The sequence below is a fragment of the Capra hircus genome, chromosome 10 (genome assembly GCF_001704415.2).
Source record: "Capra hircus breed San Clemente chromosome 10, ASM170441v1, whole genome shotgun sequence".
Classification (NCBI taxonomy): Eukaryota; Metazoa; Chordata; class Mammalia; order Artiodactyla; family Bovidae; genus Capra; species Capra hircus.
Genome location: NC_030817.1, coordinates 83381633 through 83402914, shown reverse-complemented (window position 1 = coordinate 83402914; position 21282 = coordinate 83381633). Strand labels below are relative to the sequence as shown.

The window sequence follows — 21282 nt, the reverse complement described above, 5'->3', positions numbered from 1 at the left end:
TTAAATGGATGAGAGATGGTGACAGCCAGATTTCTCCTGGTTGGAGTAGGAATTTGCAGATAAGTAAGGGGAGAGGTGACAATGATCCTTTTGGTGATAGAGTTGGAAACATCAGTTTGAACTCATGTTTAGCTTAATATAGACACAGATGGTTAGAGAAAAAATACACATATATACACAGGTTGGTATACATGCATATATTTCCTTGCTCTGTCATCAGAGGGCCTAAAAGAAATGACACCTTATAGTAAATAGTACACCTGCCACCAGATCTTTGTTTCTAATGCCATTTCCCAATAAAGGAAACCATGGCTTCTTGAAGAAATGGCTGATGCTAAGACTAGAGTAGGAAATATACAATAGAGAATCTTATAATGCTGGAAAGTAAGGAAGTGCTTAGAAAAACCAAAAAATCCATGTTAATAGGGGTATGTCAAAGGGACATAGGAGCCAACCGAGAGAGCTTCCAACAGCCAAAACTGGAACAAATTGAACAATAAAAAATAAATAAAGATGTACTGGATTATAACTCAAAGAATGAAATGAAATATCCATGGATAGAAACCCAATACAAATAAATAAACAAGAAAAAGACAACCTTCCTTGGAAGAACAATCCCAATTAATTTACGTAGATACTATGCCCTCAGTGAGAGGAAACTGAACTTCCACTCCCTCAGTATGGGCTGCACATAACGACTTCCCCCCAAAGAGTTCAGTGTGGAAAGAAGGGGAGAGAAGAGTAACTTTACACTGGAGGAGCCTAACAAACACTGCTTCAGTCAGGTGATCAAGGTCAACTTTCAACAATGGTGTCATATTCATTAATAGTATGTACTGTAATCCTAATCATGAAAAAAATCAGATAAATTCCAATACAGGATCAGCCTACAGAATAGCAGATCGGTGCTCCTCAAAACTGTCAAGGTTATCAAAAATGTCACAGCCAAGAGGAGCCTAAGGAGACCTGACAACTAAATGTCATGTGATATCTTGGATGGGGTCCTGGAATTGAAAAGGGGCATTAGACGAAAACTAAAGAACTCTGGGTAAAATATTGAGTCAGTAAGAATATATCAATATTTGTTCATTGATTGTAAAAAATATGCTAATTCATGAAGTTAATAATAGAGGAAACTTGGTGTGGAGCATGTGGGAACTCTGAACTGTCTTCTCAGTTTTCTGTAGGTGTTCTAAAAAATAATGTATGTTAAACAAAACAAAGTGTTATTTGAAGGGCTTGCAGTAATCGGCTGGTGTCTGTCTCTCCTCAGTTTTGAGAGTGTTTGCTGCCTCGCGGACTCCACTTCTCTCTCCGACATCACCTTTGATGGCAATCCCATAGCGCAAGAGTCATGGTACAAGCACACAGTCCTTCAGAATATGACGCAGCTGCGCCAGCTAGACATGAAGAGAGTCACAGTGAGTGGGAGCGCTTCCCAAGTGCTCGCCGCATTGGTTACTTAGCATGGGCTAGGGAATTAGAGTGCACCATCTCTGTTTAAAATGCTGATTTTTAATAATCTATGGATTATCATGACTATATACTTCATAATTATAATGACAAACTTTCTTTTTTACCTCCTACCCATATTCCCAATTTCATTGAATTAAGTTCCTAGCTTTCTGTTTAAATTAATCATCATGCTTGTGTTTCATTCTTGCTTAATGTCCAGCTAACAGTTTACTTTGGAATAGATGTGTAAGGATTTCATTGGTAAGTTACATAGTATAATGGCTAAGACAGGTGCTGGAGCCAGACTGCTTGAGTCTGAATCCTGGCTTAACCATTTTCTAGTCGTATGACCTTTGACAGTTTGCTTAACCTTTCTATCTAATTTTCCTCAGAGTGAAATGGGGATCATAAGTATGGCATATGATTGTTGTCAAGATAAAAGTGAGTACGAAACCTTAGAACAGCGTGAATCTTCCAGGAAACATAATATGCAGCTATTATTATTATTGCTCTTGATGCTGTATTTCTCGAAGTATCTCCTTTTCTATTCACTCTGTCTCCATGGTAGACGTTGTTCACAGTAGGAGTTTTGACACGGCTCCGGAGCTAAGTGGAATGCTGCTTCGGGTGCTCCTCCTTTGAGGTGTGCAATGCGCACAAGCATGCTTTAGCCTCTAAGAAGTTCTGATAAAGACACGTGCCTGAGTGCGTTTTGTTGCATCCCAAATTTATGGGAACAGAAAATATCTGTTAATGATCTCAGTTTGATAATCTCTGACCTAGAAAAATATCCTAAACCTCCACTGTTTTCTTACTTTTAGACTGTGCTAATTTCATGTGGATTTTTTTTTTTTTTTTTTTTGGTCCATATCCTGTGTCTGCTGGTTTCTTAGTTCTCCAGCCAGGGATTGAACTTGTACCTTCAGCAGTGAAAGCACAGAGTCCTAACCACTGGAAAGCCAGCAAATGCCCTGACGTGGATTCTGAGTGATCACTTAGGTTTATTCAGTTGCCAGTTGACTCATTGCCTGTCCACTGGTTTCACAGTGTGTGCCATTCACATTTCTACCTTTATTTTTTGGGCTCCAAAATCACTGCAGATGGTGATTGCAGCCATGAAACTAAAAGATGCTTGCTCCTTGGAAGGAAAGTTATGACCAACCTAGATAGCATATTCAAAAGCAGAAGAGACATTACGTTGCCAACAAAGGTCCGTCTAGTCAAGGCTATGGTTTTTCCAGCGGTCATGTGTGGATGTGAGAATTGGACTGTGAAGAAGGCTGAGTGCCAAAGAATTGATGCTTTTGAACTGTGGTGTTGGAGAAGACTCTTGAGAGTCCCTTGGACTGCAAGGAGATCCAGCCAATCCACCCTAAAGGAGATCAGTCCTGGGTGTGCATTGGAAGGACTGATGTTGAAGCTGAAGCTCCAGCACTTTGGCCACCTCATGCGAAGAGTTGACTTATTGGAAAAGACCCTGATGCTGGGAGGGATTGGGGGGCAGGAGGAGAAGGGGACGACAGAGGATGAGATGGCTGGATGGCATCACCGACTCGATGGACATGAGTTTGGGTAAACTCTGGGAGTTGGTGATGGACAGGGAGGCCTGGTGTGCTGCGATTCATGGGGTCGCAAAGAGTCGGACACAACTGAGTGACTGAACTGAACTGAAGTGAATATTATGGACATCATGGTGGCTAACAGGCAAAGTGTTGATGAATTCGTAAACACTAGGAATCTCCTAGGGTTCCAACTCTGTCTCTGCTCCAGCATGTAGCAAAGGTTCTTTGTCTTCTCAGTTTGCTTGGATCTATACTGGCCGCTCTGTCTCATACTTTTGCTCTTATCTTCTTGTCTTTCTTAGTTAAGGATCTTTAGTACTCTTTTCCTGTTGGGGTTGCAGTGAACAGGGTGAAAAATGAAGCTGACCCATTTATATAAATTAGTAATTATATGGTGCGTTTCTCATAGTAAATTTATGTCAGTCTTGTCTACTCAGCTAAGGTATATGGTCCTTAAGGGCAGAAGCCATTCTTCATCTTCCTTGCCTGATACATGGAGTTGTTCTATACATGTTTATTTTCTTTCCTTCTCTATCTCATACAATGCTGAGAATATAGTAATATTCAGTAAAGACTTTGGGGTTGAGTAAAATTTGCCCTTTCCATGCCTTAAATAAAAGGAAAGTTGTATTCGTTGTTCAGTCATAGTCACGTCCAACTCTTGGTGACTCCATGGACTGTAACCTGCCAGGCTTCTCTGTCCATGGAATTTTCCAGGCAAGAATACTAGAACGGGTAGCCATTCCCTTCTCCAGGGGCTCTTCTGGACCCAGGGATCAATGGGCTTCCCTGGTGGCTCAGACAGTAAAGAATCTGCCTGTGATGCAGGAGACCTGGGTTTGATCCCTGGGTCAGAAAGATCCCTTGGAGAAGGGAATAGCTATCCACTCCAGTATTCTTGCCTGGAGAATTCCATGGACAGAAGAGCCCAGTGGGCTACCGTCCATGGGGTCGCAAACAATCTAACACGACTGAGCACTTAACACTTTTCACTTTCATGTCTGAAATAAGGGAGAACAAACAATACTATCTATAATCATTGTCCTTGTACATTCCCTAAAATGTGCTTGCTGGGTAAGGAGATGAGGAAAATCCCCTGGGATGGGAGAGGGCCAGCTCTTCTGCTAAATATAGAGCAGCAATCCTTGCGCATCTGTTCCTCCACTGTTAATTTTAGAAATTCAAAAATTTTTAATGGAAATAATCTCAAAGTTACAGAATAGTTGTAAGTACAGTACAAAGAACTTTGTTTTATTGAATGATTTGAGAATAAGCTGCTAACTTAATTCCCCAACTGCTCTGAATGCTTCATGGTATATCTTGTAAGCAAAGACATTATCTCATGTAAACACAGCATAACCAACACTGTCAAGAAATAAACATTGAATGATTGCTAGTGTCTAATCCTCACAGCACATTCACATCTTACCAATCATATTAACACTGTTCTGTGGGGCAGAATGACCCAGTTTGGAATTACACACCGCATAGAGACGCATTTTGTTTGCAGGTGTCTGTTGCCACCATATTTCCTGAACAGTGTCCTAGTCTTTCCTTGACTTCATGACTGACATTTATGAAGATTACAGGTCAGTTATTTTATAGACTGACCCTTAGTTCAGGTTTTAGTTGATGTTTCCTAATGATCAATTAATAGTTATAGCTTTTTGGCCTGAATATCACACCAGTGATTTTGCATTTCTCTTACTGTATCCTGTTGAGTGTTCTGCAATGTATATGTATATCTTTATTCATGTTGTTTACTTTAAGATGGTGTCTGTGAGCCTTCTGCATATGAAATTATTCCCATTCCCTTTTCTTTTGGTGTTCTGAGGTTAAATTTCCAATGTGGAGGGCAGGGTTTCTCACACCTCCAGTAAGAAATTCTCAGAGCACCAGCTCAGTGTTCAAGAATTCAATTTGGACACCATCCACCTGGAGATAGCATCAGATTCCACAGGTTGAGGGCTCAGTCTGGAAAACTGCACATGTACCCTCCCTGCTCTGCCAGACGCCAGTAACAAGTCCAGGTTATTACCTGTACTTCTGACCTACTGGAAGAAACTGTTAGGTTGGCCAAAAAGTTTATTTGGGTTTTTCCATAACAGCTTATGGGAAAACTGGAGCGAAATTTTTGACCAACCTAGTACTTACTAGGTCACCAGTTTATTGTAAAATGATATAACTCAGAAACAGCCAGATGAAAGGGATACACAGGGCTTGGTGGGAAGGGACAAAGAGCTTCTGAGCATACCACTCTCCCCAGATGTCCAGGTTTCACCAACCCCGAAGTTCTCTGAACCTGTCGCTTTGGATTTTTTATGGAGGCTTCATTAAATAGTCATGATTGATTATATCATTGGCTACTGGCAATTGATTCAACCTTCAGCTCCTCTTCTCTGGGGGTGCCATGGAAAGTTCCAACCTTCTTAATTGCCTGGTTGGTTCTCCTGGCAACCAGCCTCCATCATTAGATGAGGTCCAAAAGTCATCTCATTAATGAAACAATAGACACTTTTATCACTCTACACACTTAGGAAATTCCTAGGGTTTGAGGAGCTGTGAACCAGAAACTGGGATGAAGATCAAACATGTATTTCTTACAATAAATCATACTATCACACTTTTGTAATTCTGTGCCTCATAAAAGTTTCAATTTATTAACTTATTCATATCAGTATAGACTCATGGTATTTTGTCTCACCTTTTGTTTATACCTTTTTAGTAACTTTAATTTGTAAAGAATACACCTTGTAAAAGACTTTCTATAGATTTTTCAACCTGGGCTAGTATTGACAAACAGTAGCCCATGAGTAGGCCACCTGTTTTTGTAAATAAAGTTATATTAGAACACAATCATGTCCACTCACTTATGTATTTATATCTGCTTTAATGCTACACTGGCAAAATTGAGTAGTTGTTAAAGAAACTATGTAGCCTATGACCCTAAAATATTTACCATCTGGCTGGAAAATTGTATTGATACCAGTTCTGTAGCTACTGTTTTCTACCTGGAGTGGATTACATAGACACCTCATGAACTTGTGTATACTGTGGTTATGGTTCCCCACTGTGTGCCAAAGATACTGCAGTGAACTCACAGGGGTGTTGTGGAGTATTTTTAATTTTCAAGCAAAAGGCAATGAGATTTGGTATCTGTGAGACCCTGAGAAAACTACTAGCTTAAGGTAGTTTACCATCTCAACGTTAGGTCACAATATATTTCTCTCTATGGCATTATATCCTGGCAAAGCTGAGCTTTCAGTGACTGTTGTGATAAAAACAAATACTAAAATCAGTATAGAGCAGGAAATGAGGATGACAGTATCCAATCTAATTCTCATATTTGAGAAGTTGTGTAATGCCTTACAGGTACACACATTTCATTAGTAAGTTATTATAGTTATTCAATAATGATATTTTTATTTAAATTATTATTTTTGAAATGATCCCCTGGTGGCTCAGCTGATAAAAGAATCTGCCTGCAATGAGGGAGACCTAGGTTCGATCCCTGAGTTGGGAAGATCCCCTGGAGGAAGGGAACGGCTACCCACTCCAGTATTCTGGCCTGGAAAATCCCATGGACTGTGTACTCCATTGGAGTTGCAAAGAGTCGGATATAACTGAGCGACTTTCACTAAATTGCTAGAACATGAATCTTGTTGTTTACTAACTACTTAATAAACAGAGCTATAACATATTTTTTCTGACCTAGTGAGTGGTACCATGAAAAATTCCCAAGACAAGTCTTAGGCATCTTAGAGTTTCTGCACTAGGGTGTGTATTAGACTCTAGAGATGACAAGATCAGAATTGCAATTAACAGCCTCGAGTTACTTACAGTCAAGTACAGAGGCAGGCATGCAGCCAGATTATAATGCAAAGTGATAAACTAGTTAGATAAAATTGATTGAAAAATAGATATATTATTTGTATATATTTATACAAACACACACACAGCACCATGATATCAAAGAACAAAGCTGTCCTGTGTATACTGGAGAAATAGAAAAAATTCCAAAGGAGAAAATACTTGACTTGAGACTTGAAGAGGGCCAGAGACAAAGGATAATATATCAGTAAGAAAGTATTCTGGAGAGAGAGAAGGCACACAAAATGCAGAGGGGTGTGAGGATATAGCAACTCAGAGCGGTTCAACATGGCTGAGCACTGAGTGTTCATAGGAGAGAAGAGTAGCAGGATGAGAAGAGATGCATGACCAGTAAGAGCTGAGTCATGAAGAGGATGTTTTATGCCATAAGAAAGAGTTTAGATTTTTGTGTTGAATATAGTAGGAAACTCTTGAAGAGTTTAAGATACTTAAATTGGATTTGCCTATTGAAAAGGTTGTCTGAGTAGCAGCCAAGAGGACAAATTGGGAAAGATAGGATGAGTGATAAAACGAGAAGCAGGGTTAGTCAGGATAAGAGCTTCTGGGGGGGTCTGATCTAGAAGAATGGCAAGAGATGATATGGGATCTCAAGATAACATGAGTTGCTGGCCTCTATTCCTATTTTGCTTTTCTTATCTCTGTTGGGAAGAATGACTAGTCAGTAAAGAGAAGAAGTAGATATTAACAAAGTGAAAATAAAGCGCTGGATAGGTGAATAAAAAGTTTGAATCCGGACCTATTCAGGGCTAAATGTCCTTATGGGGATTCCCAGGTGGCACTAGTGGTAAAGAATCTGCCTGCTGATGCAGGAGACTAAGAGATGCCGTTTTAATCCCTAGGTCAGGAAGATCCTCTGAAGTAGGAAACGGCAACGTGCTCCAGTATTCTTGCCCAGAAAAATTTCATGGACAGAGGAGCCTTGGAGGGCTACAGTCCATGGGGCTACAAAGAGTCTGACACAACTGAGCACATAGCCTAAAGGGCCTCATAGTAAATATTTTAGGCTTTGGGGGATATATAGTCTGTGTTGAAATCTATTCGACTCTCTCATTGTAAAGTAAAAGCAGGCACGAACAATACATAAAAGTGAGCATGGCTGTGTTCCAATAAAACTGTATTTACAAAAACAGATGGCATGCTGCATTTGATCTGTGGGCTAGAATTTGCCAATCTTTGATCTAGGGCAGTGAATAAATGTAGTGAATACATTGCTAGGCCTTTGAAAGTTATATCTGGAAAGCCGTGTAGAATAGTAGAGTAGCTAAAAGGTAAGATAAACTAATCTCTCTTTTTATCTTGGATAGAGAAAATATTGTGGCAAATTATGACAATAAACTTGAATGTAGATTATGAAAGAAATCTAAATTGCATTATTTAGATGATTTGTGAGTACTTAAGGAATTGATCACAAGGAGGCAGTATTAGTTCACTAAAAATAATTTGTGCCAGACAAAATTAGGTCGCTATTTTAGATATTATAAGTAGGCCTTCTCAGATGAATACTATAGAGACAGTGTTTGGTATCTAAGCGAAGCACCGAGTGGAGTCTTTTATGATGGCACATTGAGTAGATTGCATGACAACATCGTTAAGTGGATTTGTGATTCGAGTATACCTACAGAACAGAAAGTAATGGATTAACGGCCAACCTGCAGAGAAATCTGTACTGGGGTGCTCCGAGGCTTTTTGCTCACTCTCATTCTCTTAAACCTGTTTAAGTATTGACTAGTTGAGAGCATTATATTATTCTAATAAAATATATAAATGACAAACTAGGGAAGTTAGAAATCCTGATATACCAGTTGATCAAATCAGAATCCAAAAGAAGCTCAATAATTAAAAAATAAAAATAAAAATAAATAAAATAAAACAAGGTTTGGCAAACTACAGCCTGTGAGCCAAATCTATCCCACAGCCTGTTTTGTTTGTTTGTTTGTTTTTTGTTTTCATAGCTCTCAAGCTGTGAATTGTTTTTATATTTGTGAAGCACTATGAAAAAGAAAAAGAATATGTGCTGGAGATTTTATATAGATCACAAAGCTTCATATACTTGCTATCTGGCTCTTTGTATAAAAACTTTGCCAACTTCTAATCTATAAATATAAGCAGAATTTAGCAAGATAAAAAATAGATAAATTGAAAATTCTAGACTTAACTTCTTAACAACAAACATGACAGTTCTCAGCCAAATGCAGAGTTGGGGGAAAGAGAATTAGCATGTGTGAAAAAGACTTGCATTGAAATTGATAAGTTCAGATTGAGTTAATTATGAAATATGATTGTTTGAAGTTAATATGGCTTAAAACAATATTCATTTATAGAAATAGAGAATTTAGAAAAATGGACAATAGTTCACTTTTTTTGTTGTTAAATTACCCCTGAACTATTAGTTTTAAAAAGGTGATTGCAAACAAACATTTCCAGAAAACCTAGCACAATTCATTGACAAAGAAGATATTCCAGTAGTGTTCAAATATTTTTATGACTGTACAAAAAAGGAAGGGATAGACACATTTAAAAAAATTAATTTATTTATTTTAATTGTAGGCTAATTGCTTTACAATATTGTGGTGATTTTTGCCATACATTGACATGAATCAGCCATGGGTGTATATGTGTTCCTCATCTTGAACCCAGCTCCCACCTCCCTCCCCATCCCATCCCTCTGGGTCATCCCAGTGCACCAGCCCTGAGTGCCCTGTCTCGTGCATTGAACCTGGACTGGCGATCTGTTTCACATATGGTAATATACATGTTTCAATGCTCTTCTCTCAAATTATCCCACCTTCACCTTCTCCCGCAGAGTCCAAAAGACTGTTCTATACATCTGTGTCTCTTTTGCTGTCTCACATATAGGGTAATCGTTACCATCTTTCTAAATTCCATATATATGCATTAGTATACTGTATTGGTGTTTTTCTTTCTGGCTTACTTCACTCTGTATAATAGGCTCCAGTTTCATCCACCTCATTAGAACTGATTCAAATGCATTCTTTTTAATAGCTGAGTAATATTCCATTGTATATATGTACTACAGCTTCTTATCCATTCGTCTGCTGATGGACATCTAGGTGCTTCCATGTCCTAGCTATTGTAAACAGTGCTGTGATGAACACTGGGGTACACGTGTCTCTTTCAATTCTGGTTTCCTCAGTGTGTATGCCCAGCAGTGGGATTGCTGGGTCGTATGGCAGTTCTAGAATAGACATATTTTGAAGGACTAGAACAAGGACCATTGTATAGAAAATTCTACCACCCAGAATTTTTTATTTCCAAGGCAGTATTTTGTGAATGCAGGTGCTATTCTCACAGTTCTGAAATGGACACAGTATCTAAAGTTTCCACCTCAAACTCACATATATTTGGCTTCATAGGAACTTGTTTACAATTTGTTCTCCAAAATATGAAGTAGCCTATCCAAGGTGGAAGTGAGTGTCCTGTTGTGGTAGCCATTACTAATCCCCCCAGTGTGTTCTTACATCTTGCAAGTGGAAAGATGATATTTCCATTTCCCTTAAGTTAAACGTGGTCATGCAACTTGCTTTGGTCAGTGAAATGTGAGCAGAAGTAATATACATAATTTTCAGACAGAAGCATCTAAAGGCCAAAGTGTGATTTTCTGGGCTTTTCTCCCATGTCATGGTCATTGTGAAAGCATATATTGAGTCGAAGATGCCATCAAGTCATAGCACCTAGGAACACTTAGCCTACTACATGGAGAACAGTTGAGGTGTTCTTTGCATGATCAAGAAACAAACTTTTCTAATTGTAAGCCAGTGTGAGTTTTAAAGTTATTATGGTGGTATAACCTATCCTGTTCTGGCTTTTTCTCCCCTAATGTATAGTATGGGGTTTACAAACAAGATGGAGGAGGGAAGTATCACTACGAACAAAGCTAGTGGAAGTGATGGAATTCCCATTGAGCTTTTTCAAATCCTGAAAGATGATGCTGTGAAAGTGCTGTACTCAATATGCCAGCAAATTTGGAAAACTCAGCAGTGGCCACAGGACTGGAAAAGATCAGTTTTCATTCTAATCCTAAAGAAAGGCAATGCCAAAGAATGCTCAAACTACCACACAATTGCACTCATCTCACACACTAGCAAAGTAATTCCAAAAATTCTCCAAGCCAGGCTTCAACAGTACATGAACCAGGAACTTCCAGATATTCCAGCTTGAACTGCATTTAGAAAAGGCAGAGGAACCAGAGATCAAATTGCCAATATCCTTTGGATCATCGAAAAAGCAAGAGAGTTCCAGAGAAACATCTACCTCTGCTTTATTGACTATGCCAAAGCCTTTGACTGTGTGGATCACAACAAACTGGAAAATTCTTCAAGGAGGTGGGAATACCAGGCCACCTTACCTGCCTCCTGAGAAATCTGTATGCAGGTTAGGAAGCAACAGTTAGAACTGGATATGGAACAACAGACTGGTTCCAAATCAGGAAAGGAGTACATCAAGGCTGTATATTGTCATCCTGCTTATTTAACTTATATGTAGCATACATCATGCAAAATTCTGGGCTGGATGAAGCACAAGCTGGAATCAGGACTGCTGGGAGAAATATCAATAACCTCAGATATGGAGATGACACCACCTTTATGGCAGAAAGTGAAGAGAAACTAAAGAGCCTCTTGATGAAAGTGAAAGAGGAGAGTGGAAAAGTTGGCTTAAAGCTCAACATTCTAAAAACTAAGATCACAGCATCCAGTCCCATCACTTCATGACACATAGATGGGGAAACAATGGAAACAGTGAGAGACTTTATTTTTGGGGCTCCAGAATCACTGCAGATGGTGACAGCAGCCATGAAATTAGAAGAAGCTTGCTCCTTGGAAGAAAGGCTATGACCGACCTAGACAGCATATTAAAAAGCAGAGATATTACTTTACCAACAAAAGTCAGTCTAGTCAAAGCTATAGTTTTTCCAATAGTCATATATGGATGTGAGAGTTGGACTATAAAGAAAGCTGGGCACCTAAGAATTGATGCTTTTGAACTGTGGTGTTGGAGAAGACTCTTGAGAGTCCCTTGGACTGCAAAGAGATCCAACCAGTCCGTCCTGAACGAAATCAGTCCTGAATATTCATTGGAAGGACTGATGCTGAAGCTGAAACTACATTACTTTGGCCACCTGATATAAAGAACCAACTCATTGAAAAAGACCCTGATGCTGGAAAAGATTGAAGGTAGGAGGAGAAGGGGATGACAGAGGATGACATGGTTGGATGGCATCACCGACTCAATGGACATGAGTTTGAGTAGGCTCCAGGTGTTGGTGATGGACAGGAAAGTCTGGCGTACTGCAGTCCATGAGGTCACAAAGAGGTGGACACGACTGAGTGACTGAACTGAACTGAACTGAATGTATAATATGACTATTATCCATAGGCCAGTAGAAGTCAAGTGATATAGCTTCTAATCTTCATTCTGACATTAACTATGACCCTGGAAACATCTGTTTTCTCTGTTAAGAAAAAAAGATTGAAAGAAAAATAAGGAACATTCTCCTCTAGATAAAAACTCTGTAATTTAATCTGTTTTAATATTTAGTGTAGTCAAGGAAAACATTGTCTTGTATAACTATTTAAAGTGTATGGTTAAAAAACCCACATTGCCATTGTTTTTAAAATTCCACATAATAAATTGCTGATTATATTAGGACTGCTATTATTTATTTTGTAGCAAAATGTCTTCTCATATAATAAATTCATTGTTTTAGAGCCTTAGAAGTCTGCTAAGAGTGTATAATGTAAGTTATTAAATACCCATTAAATCACTGCTGCTGCTGCTAAGTCACTTAAGTCGTGTCCAACTCTGTGTGACCCCATATACGGCAGCCCACCAGGCTCCTCTGTCCCTGAGAGTCTCCAGGCAAGAACACTGGAATGGGTTGCCATTTCCTTCTCCATTAAATCACTATGCTTCTTAATTAATTTAAACCTGTTTCTGTATTAGGTCTTCATGACAAACCACAGTAATGAGGAAAGTATATGTCTATTTTCAGGTATCTCTTTTTTGCTACATAAAGAATATAATTTTTATCCCAGAAATTGGATTATTATCATGAAGATGCCTGAATTTTACAATTTTTTTCCTTCTTACCAACAAATTTATAGCTTATCTTTACAATTAGAGGTGTTTATTTTTGTTTCTAACTTTAGTTACTCTGTAATTATTTGGGCTGAAATACAGTCATCATATGTATAAATTTTTTAAACATTCAATATTTGAATTGATTTGGCATCTATCCAGTTTTCCTAGGTTTAGCTTTCCTTTTAAAGTCCTCCTGCCTTTAATAGAAGCTCAAATTCTTTTTGCAAATCTAATGAAATCATCTGTTAAGTATGTATAGTACGTGATCCATACAGTTTCCAGTACTGCTTAAAATTGGCTCTTTGAATAACCAATCTGTTTCTAGTTCACATTCAATACACAAGTCGACAACTGACCATCAATATATTTTGTTCTTTTAAAAAGTTTTTTTCTGAAACAGGTTATACTTAATAGATACTAAATCAACATCTACTGAACAAAAGAGTTTAATGTGGTTATTAATTCAGCTATTTTATGAAACTAGGAACCAAGGTTCTGAATTTCTTATTTAGTTTATTTCTCCTCATTACCTCTGTTCAGTCTTTAAACATTAAGAACAACTATTTTCCATATTGTAAAATGTACTTTAAATTCACCAAAAATCATATAAATTTTCATTCCCTTTTAAACAACTAAATTGTATGGCAGATTACTGCTAAATTTTGACCTCACTTTTTTCATCTGTCTAAAACCAGTAAAATATGTATAATTATATCCTGATTATAAACGTGCAAACCCCATTTCTCACAAATGACCGCTGGTTCTGATCCTGGCTTTGACCTTGTATAAGGTACTAAACTTCTCAGAGTGTTCATTTCCTCATTTTAAAAATTTGAGTCTTCCAGTGGATGTATTTCTGATTACCTTTTTAACTCTGAGATAGTTTGTGCATTTTTTATTTACTTCTTTAGTCTAAGTCCTTTGTTTTCGGGAGCATTTATAATGGCTCACACCCTAGAATACATTTTCGTGCCTCTTTGACTTTCCTTAATTCTAATTATAATGTATACGCTGATCAGGATGCTCTAGGCTGTTGTTCAGTCACTGAGTTGTATCTGACTCTTTGCAACCCCATGGACCACAGCACACCAGGCTTACCTGTCCTTCACTATCACCTGGAGTTTGCTCAAACCCATGTCCATTGAGTCAGTGATGTTATCTAAGCATCTCATCTTTTGCCACCTCCTTCTCCTCTTGCCCTCAATCTTTCCCAGCATCAAGGTCTTTTCCAGTGAGTCAGCTCTTCACATCAGGTGGCCAAGGTACTGGAGATTCATTTTCATCATCAGTCCTTCCAATGAATATTCAGGACTGATTTCCTCTAGGATTGACTGGTTTGATCTCCTTACTGTCCGAGGGACTGTGAAGAATCTTCTCCAGCACCACAGATCAAACACATCAATTCTTCGGCACTCAGTCTTCTTTATGGTTCAACTCTCACATCTATACATGCCTACTGGAAAAACCAGAGCTTTGACTATACAGACCTATAAGGGCAAAAGGTGTCTCTACTTTTTAATGTACTGTCTATGTTTGTCATAACTTTTCTTCCAGTGAGTGTCTTTTAATTTCATGGCTGCAGTCACCATCCACAGTGATTTTAGAGCCCAAGAAAATAAAATCTGTCACTGTTTTCACTGTTTCCCCATCTGTTTTCCATGAAGTGATGGGACCAGATGGCATGATCTTCATTTTTTGAATGTTGAGAGCTTTTTCACTATCCTCTTCCACCTTCATCAGAGGCTCTTTAGTTCTTCTTCACTTTCTGCTATAACGGTGATATCATCTGCATATCTGAGGTTGTTGATATTTCTCCCAGCAATCTTGATTTCAGCTTGTGAGTCATCCAGCCTGGCATTTTGCACAGAAGTTAAATAAGCAGGGTGACAAAATGTAGCCTTGATGTACTCCTTTCCCAATTTTGAAATAGTTATTCCATGTCCAGTTCTAACTGTTGCTTCTTGACCTGCACACAAGTTTCTCAGGAGACAGTTAAAAGGTCTGGTATTCCCATTTCTTTAAGAATTTTGCAGTTTGTTGTGATCCACACAGTCAAAGACTTTAGCGTAGTCAATGAAGCAGAAATAGATATGTTTTTGGAATTCCTTTGCTTTTTATATGATCCAATGGATGTTAGCAATTTGATCTCTGGTTCCTCTGCCTTTTCTAAATCCGGCTTGAATATCTGGAAATTTTCAGTTTAAGTACCATTGAAGCCTAGTTTGAGGGACTTTGAACATTACTTTGATAGCATGTGAAATGAGCACAATTATATGGTAGTTTGAGCATTCATTGGCATTGCCCTTCTCTGGGATTAGAATAAAAACTGACCTTTACCAGTCCTGTGGCCATTGCTGAGTTTTCCAAATTTGCTGGCTTACTGAATGCAGCACTTTCACAGCATCATCTTTTAGCATTTGAAATAGCTCAGCTGGAATTCTGTCACCTCCACTAGCTTTGTTCATAGTAATGTTTCCTAAGGCCCACTTGACCTCACACTCCAGGATGCCTGGCTCTAGGTGAGTGACCACACCATCGTGGCTATCTGGGTCATTAAGACCTTCCTTCTATAGTTCTTCTGTATATTCTTGCCACTTCTTTTTAACCTCTTTTACTTCTGTTAGGTGATTGCTGTTTCTGTTCTTTATTATGCCCATCTTTGCATGAAATGTTCTCTTGGTATCTCTAATATTTTTGACAAGATCTCTAGTCTTTCCCATTCTATTGTTTTCCTCCATTTTTTTTGCATTGTTCACTTATGAAGGCTTTCTTATCTCTCCTTGCTATTCTCTGAATCTCTGCATTCACTTGGCTATATCTTTCCCTTTCTCCTTTGCCTTTTGCTTCTCTTCTTTTTTCAGCTATTTGTAAGGCCTCCTCAGACAACCACTTTGCCTTCTTGCATTTCTTTTCTTCCTATACAGCGTTACAAACCTCTGTCCATAGTTCTTCATGCATTCTGTCTACCAAATCTAATCCTTTGAATTTATTTGTCACCTCTACTGTATAATTATAAGGGATTTGATTTAGATCATATCTGAAAAGTCTAGTGGTTTTCCCTTCTTTCTTCAGTTTAAGGCTGAATTTTGCAATAAAGAGTTCATGATCTAATCCACAGTCAGCTCCAAGTCTTGTTTTTGCTGTTTAGAGCTTCTCCATCTTACAGTAACAACTTCTCTAATCTCAATGGATTAAATCAACAAAGTTTATTTCATGCTCATACTGTCCATCTGTCCACTTTGTATGGTCTGAGAACTTTGCTCTGTGTTGTCCTCATTCCACGACCAAGGCCTTCAAAGTGCCCATCCTCGGGAGCTTTGCAAATTCTGTACCAGAAGTGAGAGAGGAAATAGCTATATCATACATTGTCCTTGAAATTTTCTACCCAAAAGTAACACATATCACTTTTGTTCATACGACATTGGCCAAAGCAATTCACATGACCACACCTAACTTCAAGAGGACATGAAGTGCCATCTCACTATATGGCCAGGATGTAGGAAGAAGTAGGAATATTTGGTGAACAACTCTTGTGACTATCCATTATATTTTAAATCAAATGTTAACTTCTGGTAGAAATGTAAATTAGTACTACACTTATGGAGTACTTTTGCAAACACAGCAAAAGCCCTAGAAATATGTCTACCATTTGATTTAATGATTTCACTTTTAGGAAATTATTGAACAGTTGTGGGCTTCCCTGTGGCTCAGATCAGGAGCCAGTGGCTCAGATCTGCCTGCAAATCAGGGGACCTGAAATTGATCCCTGGGTTGGGAAGATCCCTTGGAGAAGGGAATGGTAACCCACTCCAGTATTCTTGCCTGGAGAATCCCATGGACAGAAGAGCCTGGCAGGGCTACAGTCCATGGGGTCACAAAGAGCTGGACATGACTGAGCAACTTACACAGTCACAGTCATAGAGATGTACATTTAATAATTCATTCTTTGAATATATATTTACTGCATATCTACTATATGCTGGGTAGCTGATATGGTCCATACCTTCATGGAGCTATCTATTTGCAGGCAAGAGGAGAGATAGTACCAGAGATAATTTAAATGAAAGAGGTTAAGAGCTATGACTGGCAATTATAGGGTGGTATGAGAGCATTCCATTCTTCAACTCACTTCCATTAAATTTTTAATTTCAGGTTTTGTAAATTGTATTTCTGAAAATGTTCTCCTTCAAATGTACTGAATTACTTTTTATAGTTTTCTGTCTCTGAAGATATTTTCAAGTTTGTCTTTCATGAAGAAATTGTTTTCTCAAATTATGACATCATTTTGAATGTTACAAATCTTTTGATAATAAAAATTATGAGTTACATGCCTATAATTTACTTTATTAAAATTTGCCAATCCTTAGGGTGAAAAATCATGATGCAGATTGTGTATGCAGATTGCAACATTTAAAAATTTGTTTATAGTGAATATCATAATGTGATGGAAAATTATGATATTTGAGTTAGGGTTTTGGGATTATGGCTGATTTTTAAAAAGTTTTTCTAAACTGTAATGTTATTACAATAAAGTTTCATAGTTTTTAGAATGGAAGAAATTAGACTGGCCAAATCAACTTAAAAACAAAGTAATGATATTATGGAGAATAATTTATTAATATCCATGGAAATTTTTAAAAAGCTTTCACAATTGTATTGTCATTTAAAAAAAACTCTGCCTTGCAAGAATAAATTAAATAGATTGTTAAAAGTATGATTTTCATCTTCATGATAAAAACTTTGTTAAAAATCTCCAAGTAGAACTACAGTACAGAGAAAAGTTGTACAGTCCTGCTTCCTGCTGCCTTTTGGTATGATCTTATTCATTTATGTCTGTGTGGGATCTTGGCTGCCATGCATGGCTTTCCCTAGTTGTGTGAGGTGGGCACTTTCAGTTGTGGTGCACGGGCTTCTCGCTGCAGCGGCTTCTCTCGTTGCGGAGCGAGGGCTTTAGGGCATGCAGGCTTCGGTCGTTGTGGCACGTAGGGTCAACAGGTGCATTCCCAGGCTTTAGAGCACAAGCTCAATAGTTGTGGCACATGGGCTGAGTTGCTTCATGACATGTGGAATCTTCCTGGACCAGGGATTGAACCCGTAACCCATGCTTCTTGCATTAGCAGGTGAATTCTTTACCACTGAGCCACCAGGGAAGCCCCCTGCTCCCCTTTTCTCCTTTCTCTTCTCAGTCTTTTTCTTGTATTATTTAGGTTTATCTCACATCAAGAGTTGGGAATAGAGTTAAGAATGCCCAGTTTTCTTTTCGAATTAAGTTGGAAGAAGAAAATAAAGAGGAACATACTGACTTTTTCTTTGAGGGCATATTTCCTATTAGCAAGTAGTATGGCTCTCACAAAGAAAATCAGACTTGGAGAACTGAAGATACTTAGCATCAAAAAAGGTTAAATACTTAACAATGCTTTTTTACATTTTTCTTTTAGGAAGAAGAAAGGCGTATGGCATCTGTTGTAGCCAAAAAAGAGGAAGAGAAGAAGCGGGAAAGTCATAAGCAGTCTTTGCTTAAGGTATTATCTCTGGTGTCTGCATTCATGTATGTGCACGCACACACACACACACACACACACACACACACTCTCAAACCTACTGAAGCTAGCTTGCTAATCAGCTAGAAAAGTGGTTTCCAAACTGCAAATTTTTCATTCCTACTGATAGTGTTTTTAATAAACAGACACCCTTAAAACAAAAAAACCCTGTACTTCTGAAATACAATATAATGTAATATAATGTACATTATAAAATAAATGTGAAAATGAGAAATTATAAAAGGAAGAGATTAAAGTACATATATAAAACAGAAGTTAACCTTCTTTCCACACCAGTACATCACCTTGTGTATCCTCCTGGCATTTAAATTTCATTTTGGAAACCACTGTAGTAAACTGTCATCTTTAGTGATATATTTTAATGAGCTCTGCTACATGGGTTTATTTTTTAGTGATGGCTTAAAAAAAAAAAATCTCTGTTAGCTTCTCCGATAGAGAGGTGGTAAAGATTTTGAGGCATATAGAAATTAAAGGTTTTTTTGAACTTGTTTTAAAAGATTTAGTATATCAGATATTACTGTCCTTAAAAGGTTTTCGGGATAACAAAGTTGTATATAGCAAACTTAGGAAACGAGAGAATTTACTGGGGTGATGGAAATATTACAGGGTAACATTTATGCATTTGTCAGAACTGATCGAAGAGTACATTTGAATCTGTGTGTTTTACTTTGTGAAAACAACTAAATTAACAAACAAAACAAACTTGGTCCCAAGTCCTCTCAACTCCACTCTATTAGGAACTAGGCCACACAGCAGGAGGTGAGAGGCAGGCGAAAGATGGAAAGATCGAGGCTTCATCTGTGTTTATAGCCGCCCATCTCAGTTCAGATGTCAGTGTCTTCCATCACCCCCAGATGGGACTGTCTGGTTACAGGAAAACAAACTTGGAGCTCCCACTGATTCTGCATTCCAGTGAGATGTATAATTACGTCATTATATATCACAGCGTATAATAATTTAGAAATAAAGCACACAATAAATACAATGTACTTGAACATCCCCAAACCACCCGCCCCATCCTGGTCCATGAAAAGATTGTCTTCCATTCAGCTCATCCCTGGTACCCAAAAAGGTTGGGGACTGCTGTTGCTGAGGGACAGGAAGGGTATATAGACATCCATCTTTAGTCCTGTTGCTTTTCTATCTTTCTGTTTTCTCTTCAATCTTTAAAATGAATGGAAGTGATAGTGATGACATACACTGGTGTGGTATTGCTTGGTTTATAAAGAATAGACTCAAGTGGCAGAAGCTGAAAGTTGGCATCTTCTAAAATAACTATCACTTTAACACAAATTTGACAGACTGTCCTCTAGTTATAGTCGTGATTGTACTAATATGCCAGATGCATCCATGATCTTTGAACATAAATTTTTTTTGAGGGGGGAACCCTCTTTTGCCTGATAGAATATTTGTCTTTCCTTTGTTCTTTTTCCTGGTCCACAGGCACTTAGAGCCCTTGTTGGCCCCTCTAACCAGCCAGTGATCCCCACCTGACCCCAGATTGCACTCTTGTTTTAAACTATATCTTCCCTTTTCTTGACCTCGGTGAAAATACCCATTTTCTTTGTCAGCCTGGTGTTGATCTGATTTTAACAACTCAGCTAAAGAAAGCTTAACTCTGGGATTGGTATAGAAAAGTGTTTGCATTTTCAGAGTATCTTGTTATAAATTTAACATACTGAGTGGTGTAAACTTTTGTGCCTTTTTTCTAAGCACTGCTACATCTACCTTATTAAGAATATTTATTTTTGCCAACTGCAAGTCAACCAGAAAGCCACATGCATGGTGTCAGCATGATAGCCATCTGCCATTAACTCCCTGCCCCTGCCTCTTTCAAAATTGCCTTGGCACTGAGTGAAAATCATGGTATTGTGTAGATTAAGAATTGGGTTGTCCCAAGTCATCTGCAAATAATTGAAATTGAATCCTTTAAGATAAGATGCCTTCTTATCGTAGATTTGGGGGAAAATTTATAGTAGGATGTCAAATGCCTACTTTCTTTAGATAAGGACATACATAAAATGTCAAGTCTCAGAAGTATACACGTACTAAGTGGAACCCATTTAATTATATAAACAAATTTCAAATACCAAGCAATAGAAAAAAGAACCCATGTTAAAGACATTTTTAAACAGAGAAATAGAACTTTAAAAATGTTTAGTTTTAATTAAGCTTTGTCACCAGTTTTCATTCCTATTCAGTGCCATTTCTATGTCTAAAATTTTAGACAGGCTAAGAAGTGGATCGAAACATAAGTTTACATGTGTGGATGCACTGGGGGAATGGGCAGAGAATCTTCCTGACAGCTTTCACTGGTTCCAAAGGGAGCAGGTGAAGAGGGGCAGTATCACACCGATGACTTTTCACTAGATGGTTGTTCTCTGAGTAAAGATAAAAGGGGAGGTGTCTATTTTCAGGACTCTGATTTAATCAACATACCATTTAGAAGTTGTGTTAGTCGCTCAGTCATATCCGACTCTTTGTGGCCGTATGGACTATAACCTACCAGGATCCTCAGTCCATGGGATTCTCCAGGCAAGAATACTGGAGTGGGTTGCCTTTTCCTCCTCCAGAGGATCCTCCCTACCCAGGGGTTGAACACGGGTCTCCTGCATTGCGGGTAGATTCTTTACCATCTGAGTTACGAGGTTTGATAATGGATAATCTAAGATGCTACTAGTTATCTAGAAATGTTTCAACCTAGTACAATTTCT

General features: G+C 38.2%; 1 protein-coding gene across 2 annotated transcripts in view; it reads left to right on the top strand.

The window, feature by feature from the left end:
- Positions 1-21282, top strand: part of LRRC49 (leucine rich repeat containing 49) — a 154678-nt gene that overhangs the window by 90659 nt on the left and 42737 nt on the right. For both annotated transcript variants that reach the window (XM_005685165.3, XM_005685164.3), the window contains 2 exons: positions 1274-1421; positions 18446-18529. In XM_005685165.3, coding sequence (XP_005685222.1) covers positions 1274-1421; positions 18446-18529 — 232 coding nt within the window. The remainder of the gene's footprint in view (positions 1-1273; positions 1422-18445; positions 18530-21282) is intronic.